This window comes from Onychomys torridus, chromosome 3 (assembly GCF_903995425.1).
Source record: "Onychomys torridus chromosome 3, mOncTor1.1, whole genome shotgun sequence".
In the NCBI taxonomy this organism is placed as follows: Eukaryota; Metazoa; Chordata; class Mammalia; order Rodentia; family Cricetidae; genus Onychomys; species Onychomys torridus.
In genome coordinates, this window is record NC_050445.1 from 19,206,881 (window position 1) to 19,223,154 (window position 16,274).

General features: G+C 38.8%; 2 protein-coding genes across 5 annotated transcripts in view; one reads left to right on the forward strand and one right to left on the reverse strand.

The window, feature by feature from the left end:
* Positions 1 to 2,662: 2,662 nt before the first annotated feature.
* LOC118579565 (pulmonary surfactant-associated protein D-like) lies at positions 2,663 to 8,107 on the reverse strand. Of its 2 annotated transcripts, XM_036180915.1 has the most exons (4): positions 6,880 to 8,107; positions 5,420 to 5,767; positions 3,446 to 3,584; positions 2,663 to 2,823 (listed from the first exon to the last, which is right to left on the reverse strand). In XM_036180915.1, the coding sequence occupies exon 1, from the start codon at positions 7,713 to 7,715 to the stop codon at positions 7,176 to 7,178; it is 540 nt and encodes a 179-aa protein (XP_036036808.1). In that variant the 5' UTR covers positions 7,716 to 8,107; the 3' UTR covers positions 2,663 to 2,823; positions 3,446 to 3,584; positions 5,420 to 5,767; positions 6,880 to 7,175. The 2 variants fall into 2 exon arrangements, with proteins under 2 accessions (XP_036036808.1, XP_036036807.1); XM_036180914.1 differs by lacking the exons at positions 2,663 to 2,823; positions 3,446 to 3,584 and having other exon boundaries at positions 5,419 to 5,767.
* The window catches only part of Grid2 (glutamate ionotropic receptor delta type subunit 2), a 1,385,700-nt gene continuing 1,376,485 nt past the window's right edge, over positions 7,060 to 16,274 (forward strand). For 2 of the 3 annotated variants that reach the window (XM_036180912.1, XM_036180913.1), the window contains exon 1: positions 7,060 to 8,076. In XM_036180912.1, the coding sequence (XP_036036805.1) occupies positions 7,989 to 8,076 (88 nt within the window). In that variant the 5' untranslated portion in view covers positions 7,060 to 7,988. The remainder of the gene's footprint in view (positions 8,077 to 16,274) is intronic. The other variant, XM_036180910.1, reaches the window with a different exon arrangement.

Consider the following 16,274-nt stretch of genomic DNA (forward strand, 5'->3'; position numbering starts at 1 on the left):
TTTTAAATTCTAAGTTAACAGAAGTCTATACAGTATTCTAAAAAGAAAAAAATGTATCCCAATTACCCATTAAATAGACTCACCTGGATTGATCTTAACATGTGTTTTTTTTTTCCGTGTATGTGTGTGTGTGTGTGTGTGTGTGTGTGTGTGTGTGTGTGTGTGTTGTTTTTGGACTTGCTTTTTGATACGAAGTTTCAGAGTTTCTCTGTATAGCCCTCACTGTCCTGGAAGTCACCCTACATGGCCTAAAACTCAAAGATCCTCCTGCCTCTAGCTTCCCAGTGCTTGGATTAAAGTGGTGCTGCACCACACCTGGTTAGGAAACCAAGCTTTTAGCCCATGAAATTAGAAGGAAAATTACCTATTGTTCTAAACCAGAGAAATTCCAATATGAGAAATATTGAGTCAAGTTTTTCTACAAACACCAACTTTAAAATTTGTAACTACTATCTCATACTCACAACTTTAATGTTGTATTATCTTGCTTTCGGCTTTCTGAGTGAAATAGAAAGTATCATAAAGCAGAGGTATTTAAAAATAATAGGAAATAAAATTATACCTCACAACTTATTTTACATTTGCAAACTCTAAATGAATTCTAAGAGAACTAACTTAAAATTCAATGTTTTCCCCTAAATTCTCTTTGGTCATATATACCAAACTGAAAATAGGTCAAGTTAAATTTAGACAGAGACTCATGTGTGGATTTATGTTGCTGATATTATTTCTATTGACATCTCTGAAATATACCCTTGAAAACAGATTTCATATTCCTCAGATCAAACATAGTACCTACCCATGTGGTAAAACATGGAATGAAAAACAGGTGAGATGATCTGTGACGAGGCCATTCTGAAACCTTTGCAATCTGGTTATTTGCTCTTCAATTGAGATGATGAAGTCATGTGACATGAGCATTATTCCACTATATTTGTTAACATTCCACTTCCACACTAACTGTTTATCTAATTGTTCACTAATTGTTAATCCATGTATTCATACCTTTAATCAAGCACTTAAATACCAGTGACTTTTAGGAATAGTTGACAGTGAAGAATTTTTCTTACAAAGTTTTATGACTTGCTTGGCACTCCCAGAGTCATATAACCATAAAGCATACATAGATGATCAAATATTTAACAAGACCCAATGATATTAATGTATCTAGATTTTTCTGATCATATGTGGTATTTTAATATACAATAACTTTCAAACTTATTATCTGAAGCATAGTCGACAAACAAACTTCAAATCCATCCATGTCAGTGGCATCTCTTGAAAAAAGTTTCTTTCAACAATTAAAACAGTTACTATGGGAAAATAATGGCATTTGATTTCCACTTGAGGAAGTACAGTGATAACTAATAACATCACTGACATCATGAATTCATTTTGCCTTTAACCTTCCAGTCATGGCACAGAATGAATATGCCAAACAAGAGTAATCTGTCATATAACAGAAAAATACTTTCCCTTCTAGGGCTGAGTACAATTCCTTATTTGAACATATGTAATGTATTTTCTTCTTTAGAAAACTGAATAGTTAAAGTAGGCTTGTGTTTGAAGCTTTCAAATTTATACTACATATTTTAATAAAAATGTTCTCATGTTCTATGTGGTATATGGCTAGTGATCGACATTTTGATACTTAATTCCTAACTGATCAAATATGATGAGATGGAAACAAAACAAATTAATCTCAAAATAAAGTATCCCATGAAGAAAAAAAAATAAAGGATGTAGGATAAGAAGTAACTAAAACAAAAGTCAAGTTTATTTCATTATAACTATTTGGTTAATGCAAGTTAATGACAATCTTTTAAACTATTACTATTGAGAAATTTAAAATGTGAGCTGATTATATCAGCATCAGGCATGGCTGCCATCTTGTGGGGACAGCATAAAATGTAGTGAGGGGCCAATCTTAAAAAAAGTGTCCCTGAAAGGTTGTAGGTCATCATTTTACTTCTTTCACTTAATTCATGTTTATTCATACTCCTTATGAAACTGCTCAGTCATCAGGCATTAGAGATGAGATAAATGGAAGACATCTACCAACATATACATTTCAATAAATAAGTCCCTATGCCTAATACTTCAATATTATTGTCCCTTGGATGATGAAAAAGCTGTGAAATGAAAGGTTCCAGTTCAGTCAACTTTAGTTATTAAAACATTTATATTTAACAATCAGCATGGTTACAGAATTTGTTTGGAATTTATATCTTTTAGTTAAAAAAAATCCAGCTGAGACAGTCGGATACATTTATAGAAAGCTCTGAAAAGGTGCAAAGCATTTGAGAACTTAAATTAGAAGGGAGAAGACAGGAAAGAAGGTAGGAGGGAAATACCATCCTATAATTTTTGAAATGGTATACAAATATTCACAAAATATTTTGCAAACTAGAAAGAAATCAACTTGAAAAAAATAACAAAGCACACTTAACACAAATGTATTACATAGAACATTTTTGAAATAAATTAAAAATAAAAATCTGTGTTTTCTGAAGCTAGAGAGATGGTTCCCAGTATCCACATGGCTTCACAACTACCCACAATGCTAGTTCTAGGGAATGAGCCTTTTTCTCACTCAGTTATCATGCACATGTTTCACACATATACATGCAGACAAAACATTAATATGCACAAAACAAATGAATATACAAAAGCCAAACTGTGTTTTCTAAGTTCACATTTTTTTTTTCTAAGAGATATCAGTACAAATTCTGGGACTGAGTTTCCTTATCCTCATTTAGAGAGAAAAACAAGAAACTGAATAAATCAGGCTCTGAAATTCCATTAACACTGAATTTCCATGATCTGTTAAGTAAAAAAGAAAAAATTACCTCAGGCTTCTCATGCAAAGAAAATTCACGCTTTTATATTCCACCAATGTACATTTATGCATAACTTAAACTGCTTTTATTACAACTACTTATATCTATATGTGTTTGGCCATTGTTGTCTTTTATTTCTTCACATAGTGATGGTATGGTTGTAATTTATTTAAATTCTTTTATGTGGGCACCCAAATTTATAATGCTAATGATACTATTATACATAATTAAAAATAATCATCTAAATACATGTTGGTAGTGTTATATGGAAAGTTAACCAGGCCTTAAATTTAAAGTAAACACTTTTTTATGTTAAAACAAAACCCTTTGTATAATGGTTTATTATTAGCACTTTAAAGAACTGATGAATATGAGTTAATTGATGCTGTTTTTAACAGTAAGAAGCTCATTTTACAAATGTAGACTCTTGAATTCTTAGATGTTTTTCAAGTGAAAATTAAAGAATGATCTACTGAATGCATTCTCATGGTCTTGCTTTCCTTCTACACAATGTGCTTTTGAAGGAGCCTGGGTGTGCCCTAATCTATCAACACAAAATAATACTTCTCTGAAATTCTGCTTTTCATAAAAAAATCACTGGTTACCTTTACATCTTGAAGCTGCTCACACTTTCTACAACTTCTCTATGTCACTGGTGTTCCAATCACAATCAATCTTCAGTGAAGACAGTCTCAGATTAGAAAATCCATGAAGTATCAATTATCATTCACTTCTATTTTTTTCCTGCAAAATTAAGTGCTTGTTGTAAAACTTTAGTGAATGAAGACTGTCTTCATAAGGACTGAATATTTGTATACAGTAGGCCAGATGCGTCCATCATTCCCATATCTTATACCCAAATTCAAGTGAAGAAGTTGAAGGAAAGGGAAACCGACTTTGCCATGTCCATTTAGAAAACACAACCAAGTTTGGCTTAGGTCTGAAATCCTAGCTGCTTAGGTGGCTGAGGCAGAAGAAGCACAAGTTCAAGGCCAACCTGAACAAATTACTAACAACCTGTCTCAACAATAAAGGAGTAAGGAAAAGAATAAGCTAACGATACAGCTATGTGATAGAGACATTTCTTAGCATGTGCCTAACATATACAAGGTTCAATTCCCTGTACAGCAATAAATAATTATTAATAAACATAGTCAGTGAATATGCTAGTTTTACACTTGGTAATTAACATCTATTTTGTACATTGTAAATCTTTTTTTTTCTAGGTAACTATCTTTTTGTTTGTTTGTTTGGTTGGTTGGTTATTTTCAGACAGGGTTTCTCTGTGTAGTTTTGCTCCTTTCCTGGAATTCACTCTGTAGCCCAGGCTGGCCTTGAACTCACAGAGATCCACCTGGCTCTGCCTCCTGAGTGCTGGGATTAAAGGCATGCACCACCACTGCCCAGCCTAGGTAACTATCTTAATCTATCCAATTTTCTAAAAAATATAGATACACATTTGTGTAAGTATATAGTTTTCTTTTCTTTCTTTCTTTCTTTCTTTCTTTCTTTTTTTTTTTTTTTGAGCTGAGGATCGAACCCAGGACCTTGTGCTTGCTAGGCAAGTGCTCTACCACTGAGCTAAATCTCCAACCCATAAATTTATATTTATACAAAGCCAAATAATTAGGCCCCACTGGGCATAGGAAGTACTTGAACACTGATAAGGTTGTTGTTCCTAAACTGAAAATTAAGAATCCAGTGCTATACTTTACTTTTACACTAACTGTCTTGCTTTAAATTTAGAAAGCCTCAACCCATGTTTGGATGACTGCTTTTGACTCGCAGACGTTGGTCCTTACGTCTTTGTGGGGTTTGTGATGGGTCACCCAAATCTCATTATATGTCCAAGTATCAGAAGAGTGGATATGAACTATGGCTACCTGGTGGAGACACTTACAGAAATAGGTAGCCTACAGATTGAGGCTCGAGTTTCTGACGTACTCACACTTACTCACACCCTTTTCACAGAAGCCCAGGTGTGCTCCTTTAGTTGCGTCACCCTGACACAAACTAGAGTCACCTGAGAGGAGAGAACCTCAATTAAGAAAATGTCTCCAGCAGATTGGTCTGTAGACATGTCTCCAGGGCATTTTATTGATTTATGGGTGGTATGGAAGTGCTCAGCTCATTGAGGGTGGTTCCACCCCAGGCAGGTAGGTGTTTCTGGGTTGTATAAGAGAGCAGGATCAGCAAGCCATGAGGAACAAACCAGTAAGCAGCATTATTCCTTGGACTTCATGTTGTTGATTGAGTTCCTGAGTTGACTTCCCTCAGTGATGGACAGTCATATAGAAGTATAAGCCAAATAAACCCTTTCTTTGTATAAGTTGGTTTAGTCAATGCTTTATCACAGAAGCAGAAGGCACACTAAGGCACTGGATTATTCCACAGTGAATTTATGATAGAAAACTACTAAATAGAGTATTTTGGAATAATGGCATTTTTATTTATGGTGCATTAAAATACTTTTCTAATAGATTATATGAACATGACTACATTTAGCTATTTGTTTTTCTCCAAGAATAACACTTATTATGATGAGAATGATAAAATTATTGCTTTAAAGCTCCACTTACCTCTCTGATCCTAAGATATGATATTGTTGTGCCCATCTTAAATGATGACTTCACAATTTTTTCTTGATAAAATACACAGTGACTCACTTGCTTTTAAAATGACCCTGTGTGTCTTGGGGAAACACATCCATTAAAAAAAAAAAATCTCATTATCTGTACAAACATTCGTGAAAGTACATCAGAATGCTTTGAATAGTGGAATGACATCAAATAATAACATGAACATAATTCATGTGTACTCATGGGGGTGGGGATAAAGAGTTGATGCAAATTGATTGGGAAATACAGGCAGTGATGACTTCTTGGAAGCACTGGTTCTAGATTCAGAAATTCAACAACTAGAGCTCTCTGCAAAAGGAAAAAGAAGAAAAAAAAGTGTATAAGTCTTGATCATCATGGAAGGCACTAGTGAACTAATTCCAAATTCCTAAGCCGTTTTTTTTTTTTTTTCCTGTGATACAAAGGTAGACTACAGTGAGAATAGAGAAGATGGGTAGAATCATTAAAAGGTGGGGCACTGTTTCCTAGGTGACAGGATCCTTCTGTATGTGTAGTGAGGAGCTTGAATGGACTATATGAGATGCAGGAGGAAGTGTTGGTATGAGTAGCAACGGGGGGGGGGGGGGGGGGAGGCGGATTTTCTGGAATGTCCAAGTATAAAATTTAGAAGATGAAGGAAGGATAAGACTTTGAGGAGGTGAGAATGGGCAATCAAGCCAAGTTATCATCAAAGAGAGAGAAAGGTGGTCAATGAGGGAACAGGAACAGAGCTCAGCCAGTCTTCAAAAGAATGGTGGATTCTGACATCCACCCCCTTGGTAACAAGATTTCCACGAGACTACAGTTGTAATAGAAACAGTGTCAAGGCTGTTGATTCCTAACCTCAGTTAGACACTTGATTGAGTTAAGAGAGCCCCCTCCTGCAGTAAGATAAAAGGATATAAACTAGTCATTAGAAGAAAAGAAGTCACCAGGAGCAGGGATATGCTTGCACAAAATTCCCCCTCTCAAGGCTGAGCTTGCCCTACAGAGCATTCACAGCTTTCCCAAGGACGGAAAGGAGCTTCCCCAGGACGACCTAACCGCACAGGTGATTAACTTAATGCAGTATTTTGACCACTAAAGCATTTTTTTTGTTTGTTTTATTGACTATGTATTATTAGATACATTTTAAAATCTCAAGACTGTCTCTTTCCTGACAGTATTTCAGAATTCTTTCTGTATCTTGATTGCCAAAAAAAGAGACTGAAAAAAGAAGGAAAAAAATTGAAAAAGAAAAAAAAAAAATCCCCAGCACTGTTTAAAAGGTAATTAGCACATTCTCAGCTTTTTATAACTTTATAATTGAAATCTCATTAAGAGCTTTCTGGGTCTTCTTTTCCCTAAGTGACTAGGTGTCCCTAATTTGTTCTCAGCCAATGTGACTAATTCCAGACAAAGACTAGAAAAAAGTCCCATACCTGTTGGGGGATAGCAAGGTTAAATAAGTGGGGTGGCTTTTTTAGGTTGCTTTTAACCTCGAAAAAAAGAAAAAGAAGAAAACACTAAGGCAGGTGGGGGGACTTCACTGTGAGTGAGTCCTGCCTTTCTCAGTCCGGGTGAAGATTCCCAGGGAATTGAGAGCGCGGTTTTGTTTCTCCCTTGTATTGCAGATAGGGGGAGGAGGTGGTTATTAGAAGCTCTTCCTCTCTCCGTTCCCTTCTCCGCCTGACAGCACCGCTCTCTTGCGGACTCGCTTCTCCTAGGTGATCCATTTCTAGGCAACGTGGGGCTGCAGCGGAGCTTGCCAGGCTGCTGTTGGCTTCCCGCATCCCGCCGGGCGAGCGGCTCCGGAGCATCCTGCAGCCGCGGCTCCGCGCGCCGGCCTGGCCCGTTGCTCGCTCCCGGCGGACTCCCCCGCCACCGCGCCCGCGGAGCGGCTCGGGCCCGCCGCGCCAGCTCCGGGGCCGGCCTCGAGCAGGAGGGGAGTCTTCTCTGCATTACTATCTGCATTACCTTCAAGTTCACTTTTTTCACCCCTCCCGGAGCGGGCCTCCCCCTCCCCGCTGGAATCTGGCGGCTCCGCTCGCATCCTCCTCGTCTCCCGTGGCACTGAGAGCTGGCCGCGAGGCGCCACGACCGCGCGCGGCCCGGGGTGGAGGGGCTCGGCGGCGGGGGAGGGCGCGGGCACATCCGGCGCGGGGGTGCCCAAGTTGCGGCGGAGCTGGGACCCGCCACCGCGGCCCCCGCGCGGCCACGGCCACCGTCTGAGCGCCAGCCTCGCCCCCTGTCCGAGAGCAGCCAAGGCTGGATACATTTTTAAAAAGCCCAACTGCAAACAACTCTGGCGATGCCAAAATTCCCCTCCGAGTGACAGGGCTTGGGAGGAGGCTGCCTCCGGCTGTGCTAGCTCTCGGGTCGCCTGTGCCTCCTCGGCGACTAAGAAAGACTGTGCACTGGCGAGAGGGATTTGGAAATTAGTGGGAAAGCTGCACTCAACTCTGTCGTGACCTCAAACTCTGTGGACCGGTTAAAAGAATATCTACATATTGGAAGCAAAGTCGTGGTCAAGGGAGATCTGCATCGGAGGATGGAAGTTTTCCCCTTGCTCTTGTTTCTGTCCCTCTGGTGGTCTCGAACCTGGGACCTGACGACCGCTGATTCCATCATCCACATCGGTAAGACAAGGCTGGTGCGGCTTGTGGCAATTTTTCCCTAGCGTTTTCTTGGCAGTCATGTCTTGCTCTCCCAGCCCCTTGAGCCTCGGGCTGCTGCTGGAGTGGCCTCGGTTCGCGCCCCTTGGTGCCCGCGCTCGCATAGGCTCAGCTTTGAGCCTCGCGGCGCGGAGTGAGGGCGGGCAGGGAGTGCGGGCCGGGCGCTGGGGGCTCACGCTGGCCTCCGCGCAGGAGTGTGGGGACTCGGGTTGTGGGGAGAAGGAAGTTTGATTGACTCTAGCTTCCCAGTTTTTCCCGGATGTACATTTGAGCCATTAAAAAAAAAAAAAAAAAATCACGGAGCGGGGGTGGGGGGTGATGCTGGCAGTATCATCCGCCGCGAGAGAGGCGGGCTGGGGCTGGGGGCGCTCCCCGCGGCTCGAACAGGTGGTTTTGCTTCGTGAGCGGCCGGGTCCGCTGCGGCGAGCAGTGCGGACGCCCAGGCTCGCAGACCTCTGCGGTCCCCGCGACCCGGTGGCGGGAGAGGATAGCTGGGCACAAGCTCTCGGCCCGGGGCGTGGGAGACGCCGAAACCCGTGCAGGCCGCTCCTGTGGCCCGGCCAGACAAGGCGACTGCTGACAGCCGCCTCTCCAGCTGCACCAGGGAGAGCTCTGCGCCCCGGCTCCCCGAGGGCCCGCGGGTCGCCAGGATCCTGGCCCCACCTATTGGCCAGCAGAGCGGCCCGCGGCGCGGCAGGAGTCATTATCATGCAGGGTGCCCATAGCTGAGGGCTCCAACTCTTCTCACTTGCTAATCCCTGAGAGCTGAGTGGAGATCGGCTTTTGCAGCCTCTTCTGCCTCAATGTGATGATTTCCTTTTCGGAAATTCGCCTCCTGGGCGAGCAAGGTTCCTTTGCCAGGCTGCAGTGAGACCCCTCTGGGGAAATTTTTTTTTCTTTTTTTCTCCTTTTTTTGGTACAGGAGTTTTATCTGTACAAACGGTTTTCTGTTCTGAAAATCCGGGCGACAGATGGGTCACAGCTTCTCCCTTGCCCTTCCACCGTGACACACACACACACACACACACACACACACACACACACACACACACACACACACCTAGCAGGTGAACCAGCTGCAGGTGGCAATTTCTCCCAAGCCAGGGGCTTCCGTCCAGTGTTTATGCCTGTGGTGGGCAGATTCTCAGCTCCAGGGGGCTCCCTCTTTTGGTATTATAGGCTATCTCTGTAAACATGTCTGCCATTCTCTATCATTTATATCAATGGGACTGTATGTCTCTGTGCAAGGGCTAATGAGGTCAGAATTCAGAAAGCCTTGCCCTTCGTACATTAAGAAAATGAAGCATTAGAGAGCTGGCCGGCTGGATCCCATTTTACCTTGGGGCTAACAGTGCCTGTAGGTTCAGAACTTTCCAGGGAGAAATTACGGTTTCATTGAGGGGTTCAGGAACACTCTGATAAGAGTTTGGAAATGAACCATGCTCCTCGTAAAGAAACGGCATGAATTTATGTCTAGTTGTAAGTGATGAGGACAAGAATATGGGGGTGTGATCAATATACCTTTCTTTATATTCATTCGATGATTAGGGGTTTCTGACTTATGCTTGCTCTCCCCCAAGGGGGTTGTAGATAAGTGCTTATTCTGTGCTGTACGTGTTAAATACGTGACTTACAAACATGTATATATGTATATATCTTGATAGTCTTTAAGAGAGGAACACTATTTCACAATGCAGTCTGGGCATTTGCTTCAGAGTAGGAGATAACTGTCTATTTCCCACAGTTGTCTGTCAGAGTGAAATGACTTATTTATAACTAGTTTCTTAAAAGTGACTGTGCAGCTATTACACATTTCTTTAGAAATCTAACTGTGTGTATCCACTCTGTATAACCAACGGAGAGAAATACTTCTTTCTCAATTGATTTGGCTTGAATGAAATTAGTGCAATAGACGAGGGAGTCGGCATCTTTTATAGACTAGCTAATATTGCAGTGACACTGAGTTTTAAAATGTATTGAAAATTGGCTTAGTTCTGTGTACTTTAAAGGTTAAATACCCCCTTTCCTGCATACTTACCCAAAGTATGAGAAATTCAAAACTGGTACATCTGTATTTAACTTGTAAGGCAGCAGTTAACATGCAGTGGGTCAGCTAGCTTACTGGGTCAGTGAGAAAAAGGAATGTTCTTTAGGTGATTGCTTTCATGAAATCCATAGGAGAAATATGAATGTTACGAGTGTGTTAGCTCAGGACTCAAAGGCTGGAAATGATGACACCTTTGGGAAAGGAATATTTCACCTCTAGAGATGTAAAGAGATATACAGAAATGAAGGTTTCCTCAGTCTGATGGGGGGAAGTGGTTGCAATGATAGTTCAGGCACACTGGAAAGATAAAAAGTCATGGCTCTATTACGCTCTTTAAATACTGAATGCTTTTGATATTGAACCATGGTTGTGTATGAACATTCTCACCTGTCTCCTTTTACTTCATGCATGTAGCTTAATAAAAACAATCACATATTAAACTTCAATGCTTTGTTGAATAAATGTAGTTAAATAAATTTTTTGATTTAGTTTACTATGGTCAGGAAATAACACTTTAATGATTGAACCACAATGATTGAGATGAATATGTATTTATTCTACTCAAAATACATAATATTGTAATTGCTTGACTTTTCTATTAATCATATTTTAGAGGTATTTATTAGTTGCCTATATTTAATTGTTAAATACACATGCACACATACCCATAGTGCTTCATGTTGAATCACCCCCTTTGCCCTGGTGAAAGAAAGGTCTTTTACATATAAAAACTATGCAAGTTTGAATTATGCTTCTACTTTGGGCCTGTGCATTGATTGAGTAATTTCATCAGACCCACATTACTTGATTGCTTAGAAGTTTCCTAACGATCTGCATGCTGTAGGAAGAACCAAAATGTCGTGAGTGGAATGGCAATGATACGGTGTTTTATGAGGCTATTCAGAAGTCGCGCTGATTTATGTAGCTAGAAAGCTCCCAAGTCTTTGAGATTAGCCACGCTGACTGCTATTTTCCTCATCCATCAGTCGTCCCACACTCTGTACTCCCTCAACACAACAGAAGTGTAGAGTGTGCTGCTTTAATTAAGCAGGGATTAGGTGGCATTTCCAGTCAACCACACAGTTTGTGTTTTGCTTCCTATCTAATATGGAGGATCGTACATTTTAACAGTTTAATATATGCTCGTTTCTTTGGTGCTCATAGAGCAGATTGTAAATTAGCCATCCTCAGTCACATATCTCTATAAGGGAACATGCAAGGACTGTACTCATTCATATATTACACACACCATGGCTGTTAACAGTCTTACTAAAATGCCTTATGTCAAAGTGGTAGAAAAGAACCATCTATTCATTTCTCTCATAAGCAGATTATACTTCATTCTCAAGATCATAATAATCAACTCTGTCATTGTGAGATGCTAAGACAGTTCACAGCATGCTTTAATCATCAGCACGTTCAAGGTATATAGCCTGGCTTAATGAATGAATGTTCAGCACATTATGAACAATGCTAGACAGACAAGCAATTAAGAGCATCTGTTTCTATTAAAACTTTTGGTCTTGGGTCTGTTTTATTAAATATGATAATAAATACATTCCCAGAAGGCATATAATAACTATTTTTCTGCTAAAATATTTTTTCTTCACATGATATTTACTGATTAGCCAGTGATCTCAAACTGACATCAGAGACTCTTGGTATCATATATCTCAAATTGCTTTTTCCTCCTTTACTTTTGTTATAACAGTTGTTTGTTCTCTAAGTTATAGGTAAATAGAAATAACTTACAAAAAGTATCTAGATACATACTTCACTGTTGCTCTTTTCTGTGTGATTAATACAGTTCTTTGAAGCACAATTCTGATGTGAATTAAATTAGACAGTGTTGTTATTAATCAAAGACATCAACCGTGACATGACTAATAAACAGAATAACAAGGACCTTTGCTGTCTACACCAGATGAAATATATACCCACTGAATATCTCCTATAAATGTTCATTCAAATGAATAAAAATCACAGTGATTAACATTTGACTTCTCTAAAAATAGATGGTAATGAAGATTGTTAGAAGCAATGGAAGATAAATTTCATTCAGTTCTGACCTCTATGGCTTATTTTTCCTTACTAGAAATTTATCTTAGTGGTACATTATGATTTTAAAACTCTATATTCTATATAGAATTTTTTCTTCTTTTACCTACTTACAGTATTTTGAGTATGGCATTTCCATTTGTATTGGATCATTGGTTCATTTTGATTATAGACAGCATACTAGTTACAATACTTGATAGTGCTGAATACCTAGTATTTATTTGACATATTAGTTACAGCCTATAGGAATGTCTTCACCATTTGTTGTTACTCTCTTCTGAGCTGTTACTTTGTAGTTCGACATGAAAAACTGTATGAAGTCATATTGACATTATCAGAAAAGGGGCCACTTAATGAGATTTGTGATTCTAGAAGAGAGTTGTTTTTATTCTTTAAGTAGAAGAGTATGCATTAATTTTGTTTTTCATTCCTATAAATGTTACTCTAGAATATATCAATACCCGCTACTTTCTAAAGCTAGATTGATAGAATCAATAATGTACATTTTAAAATTTAACATCAGAGATATTTTCTTAAATTAATATTCTGGTGAGGAGGAGCCAGGACAGAAGGAAGGCTGCTACATGTTGAGTAGTATTGGTACAATCAGACATCAGTGAATGGAGCCATTTGCTAGTTCTTGCTTGAGTGGCTTTTCTCAACTCTGGAAACCCTATGGCTGCAAACTGATGGATGTTTGGGAGGAAATGCATATAAACAGAGATGTGGAAGTTGCATAGGTGTACACAAATACAGAATCATCTAAACATAATGTGTGTCATTCATGATCACCTATGTTTTCATGTAATTTTACTTGTTTAATATAAAATTTCATGTATCATGTAAGTATTACACAGGCATACATACAACCAATACAGTCACCACTAATAACTCTACTGTCTCATTTAGTCATTTGAATCAATGTCTATTCTCCTTGGTAATTTCTTGTTTTCTTTAATTGTTTCTATGATCTCTCTTTTATGGTGTTCTACTCTCAGAATAATAGAAGATGAAATGTAAGTCAACTTTCACTACAATAACAATTCAAACATTGTAGTAATCACATATTTATTGAGCATATGACCTAAGTTAAACAGCAACTTTTTCTTATTCTTTTATATTTTATACAATGTCAATATTAATAACTATTAACCTATTATATGAGCTAATGCACTTTAAATATCTAAAGTAAAATCAAGCAATCAGATAGATATATTGAGAAGTATATTAAGGTTATTTTGAGATTGCTTATTAAGGACTTTTGTGGGTTCTAGTCATTTTCATTGTTGAATTTTAGGTTTTGGTTATAGATAGAAGTTTCAGGTGAATATAAAAAACAGGTGAAGTATTTAAGATATAAAAGGAAATACTCTGGACTCACATTCTGTTTGGTTCATATAAAGTATCAATTTTATAAACAGTTAATTGAGTAATATTGAACATTTATTTATTTCTCTGAGTCTCTTTATTAAAAACTCTAAACTCAAGCACATTTAAGCTCTAAAATTATGTGAGCAAAAAGAAAATCCGGTATTAAAAGAGTGTCAAAAAGAAACTGGGAAAAGAGGCATAATCAAATATGATACATAGAGTTACACATAAAAGCAAATTTTAGGGTTATCTTAAAAAATCAAAGTGGAAAAATGAAACTGTAATCCTTCTACTAAGGAGCCAGGAATCAAAATGGTTTGGGTACAAACAAGAATTATGATTAATACCTTTGCTAATCATATTTGTAAGGTAGCTGTAGTATTGTTGGAGTGAGATGGATTTGCTTTATGGTAGATTTATAATTTGACTAGCATCCTCACTAGGGCATCACACACAGTGTTACTCAAGGCATGGCACACTCAAGTGCTCTCTCATTAGAACAGATTTCAGGGGTAAGCTGATATGTTCTAATCAACACTGTCTACACTGCTTGTATAACTGGAAAATTTAAAGTACTCTACTAATATTGGGGCAGGAGTGATATCATTCACAAATATATCATGTAACAATATCAGCTGTTTAAATTTCCTTATTTGTTTGATTCCTGTTCAATTCATTTCTGCTTGTACACGCCTGCTGCTCATCAAGTAACCTCAATGTGTAGCTGCTCTGTGTTGACTCCTTAGTAGATGGAAGCAAAATCAGAGGTCTCCTAAGCTAAGCATCTGAACTGTATATACATTTAAAGTCTGTAGATCACTCTAATTAGCTATGTTATTAGCAGTTCATAATCCTATCCATAAAAATCAAGTTATTAATTTTATTAAAGTAACAAGAATATAATTTACCCACAATGATTCAAAGTATTGTTTAAATATTATTATTTGTCATTATACATATCTGGTTTCTCCTAAATGATTTTAAGTGAGATCCTTGCTTCATTAGTAAATCATTATAATTCTAGAAGTTAATATCCACAGAATGACAGGATAATACAGATGTTTCTATTTTTAGTACCTTTTTAACATTTGATAATTTATTTCTTGAGTACTATATTTTCATAATTTCCACCCTTATTTTGTCCCCACTAGCTCTAAAACCTGCAGTGGCCCATAGTTCCTCTTTGCTTCATGACCCATTACTTTATTATTGTTACACTTGTGTACACAAACACACACACACACACACACACACATACACACACACACACACACACACACACACACACACTCCTGAGTCCATTTAGTATTTGCTCATGTCTAAAAACCACAATAGTAGCATGACACATATATTGGGGCTAACCAACAGCTACTCAATTGAACTTAAGACCTCACAGTAGGAGTGATTCATGCCTGATATTCTAAATCTTGCCAAGTACCCATAGCTGGTGAGACCATGAACCTTCTACTACTACCACATCCTTAAATCAGTATTGCTGCTGAAATTTTTCCTGTGTCCTGCCTGGCCCACAGTCAGGACAAATCTCTGTTAACCAGCTGTCCTGCAGCTGCTCGGACCCAAATAAACACACACAGGCTTGTATTATTTTTAAACTATGGCCATGGCAGGCTTCTTGCTAGCTAGCTCTTATATCTTAAATTAACCCATTTCTATAAATCTATAAATCTATTGGCCATGCGGCTTATGGCTTACCAGTATCTTTATATCTTGCTTCTCCTGGCGGTGGCTGGCGGTGTCTCCTCTGCTCTCCTTTCTATTCCTACCTATCCCTTTGGATTTCCTGCCTGCCTCTAAGCTGTCTTGCTATAGACCAAACAGCTTTATTTATCAACCAATCAGAACAATACATATAATTGCCAACAGCCTTCTAAATGACTAAATAGGGGACCCATAATTAAAATATTGGGTAAGCTATGCTTTTGTAGTTTTGAATTTCTCAGTTTCTCTGGGGAGACTACTAAATAAGAAAACATATATAACCTATTACTGTAACAAACACCACTAAGCTAAATGAAAGACTGACAGGTAACACAGCACTCTGCTTTGGGTGGGTGGCATGGTAATAGCTCTCAGGAGAGAAAAGACTTGATTTAAAAGGCACAAGGCTTATTGATAACTGGTGAAGAGTTCTAGGCAGCAACTGTTGCAAGGGCAATGACTATGAGACAAGACACTAGGAGTCAGTTTACTTTGTAGAGAGACATTTTGAAAGACACTTTGAGTATAGTTTAATGAGCAAAGTAGCAAGTAGAAGGGAATAACATCTGACCTACAAGTAAAGCAAATGCAAGAGAGACTTACATGTCATGTTACAGCTCTCAGGTTTTCATAACCTTCTCCGGTCTGTACCAGGTGATGTAGAACTGTAGTTTTGCCACTGTGGCTTGAGTTCAATTGGTGGCTGAAGGGAGAGAGCTGTCATTAGACTGTGTATATAATATTAAAAAAACAGGCTTTTCTCATGCATTGGCCAGATGGGAAAAGTTCAGGGCATGTAGGCTTCCAAAATGCTTCATATGGGCAAGAAGTTGAAGTGTGTTACTATGAATCAAAAGTGGGAAAGGGGGAGACATGTGTAATTGCTAGATTGGAATCCAAGTAGGAATTCTTCAGTTTTGTATTTATGTTGGAGCTCCAGGTCAAGGATGTATGATTTTTACTTTAT

Coding starts and splice junctions, on each gene's coding strand:
- LOC118579565 (XM_036180914.1), bottom strand. CDS start 7,591: ATGTGCCCGCGCCCTCCCCCGCCGCCGAGCCCCTCCACCCCGGGCCGC.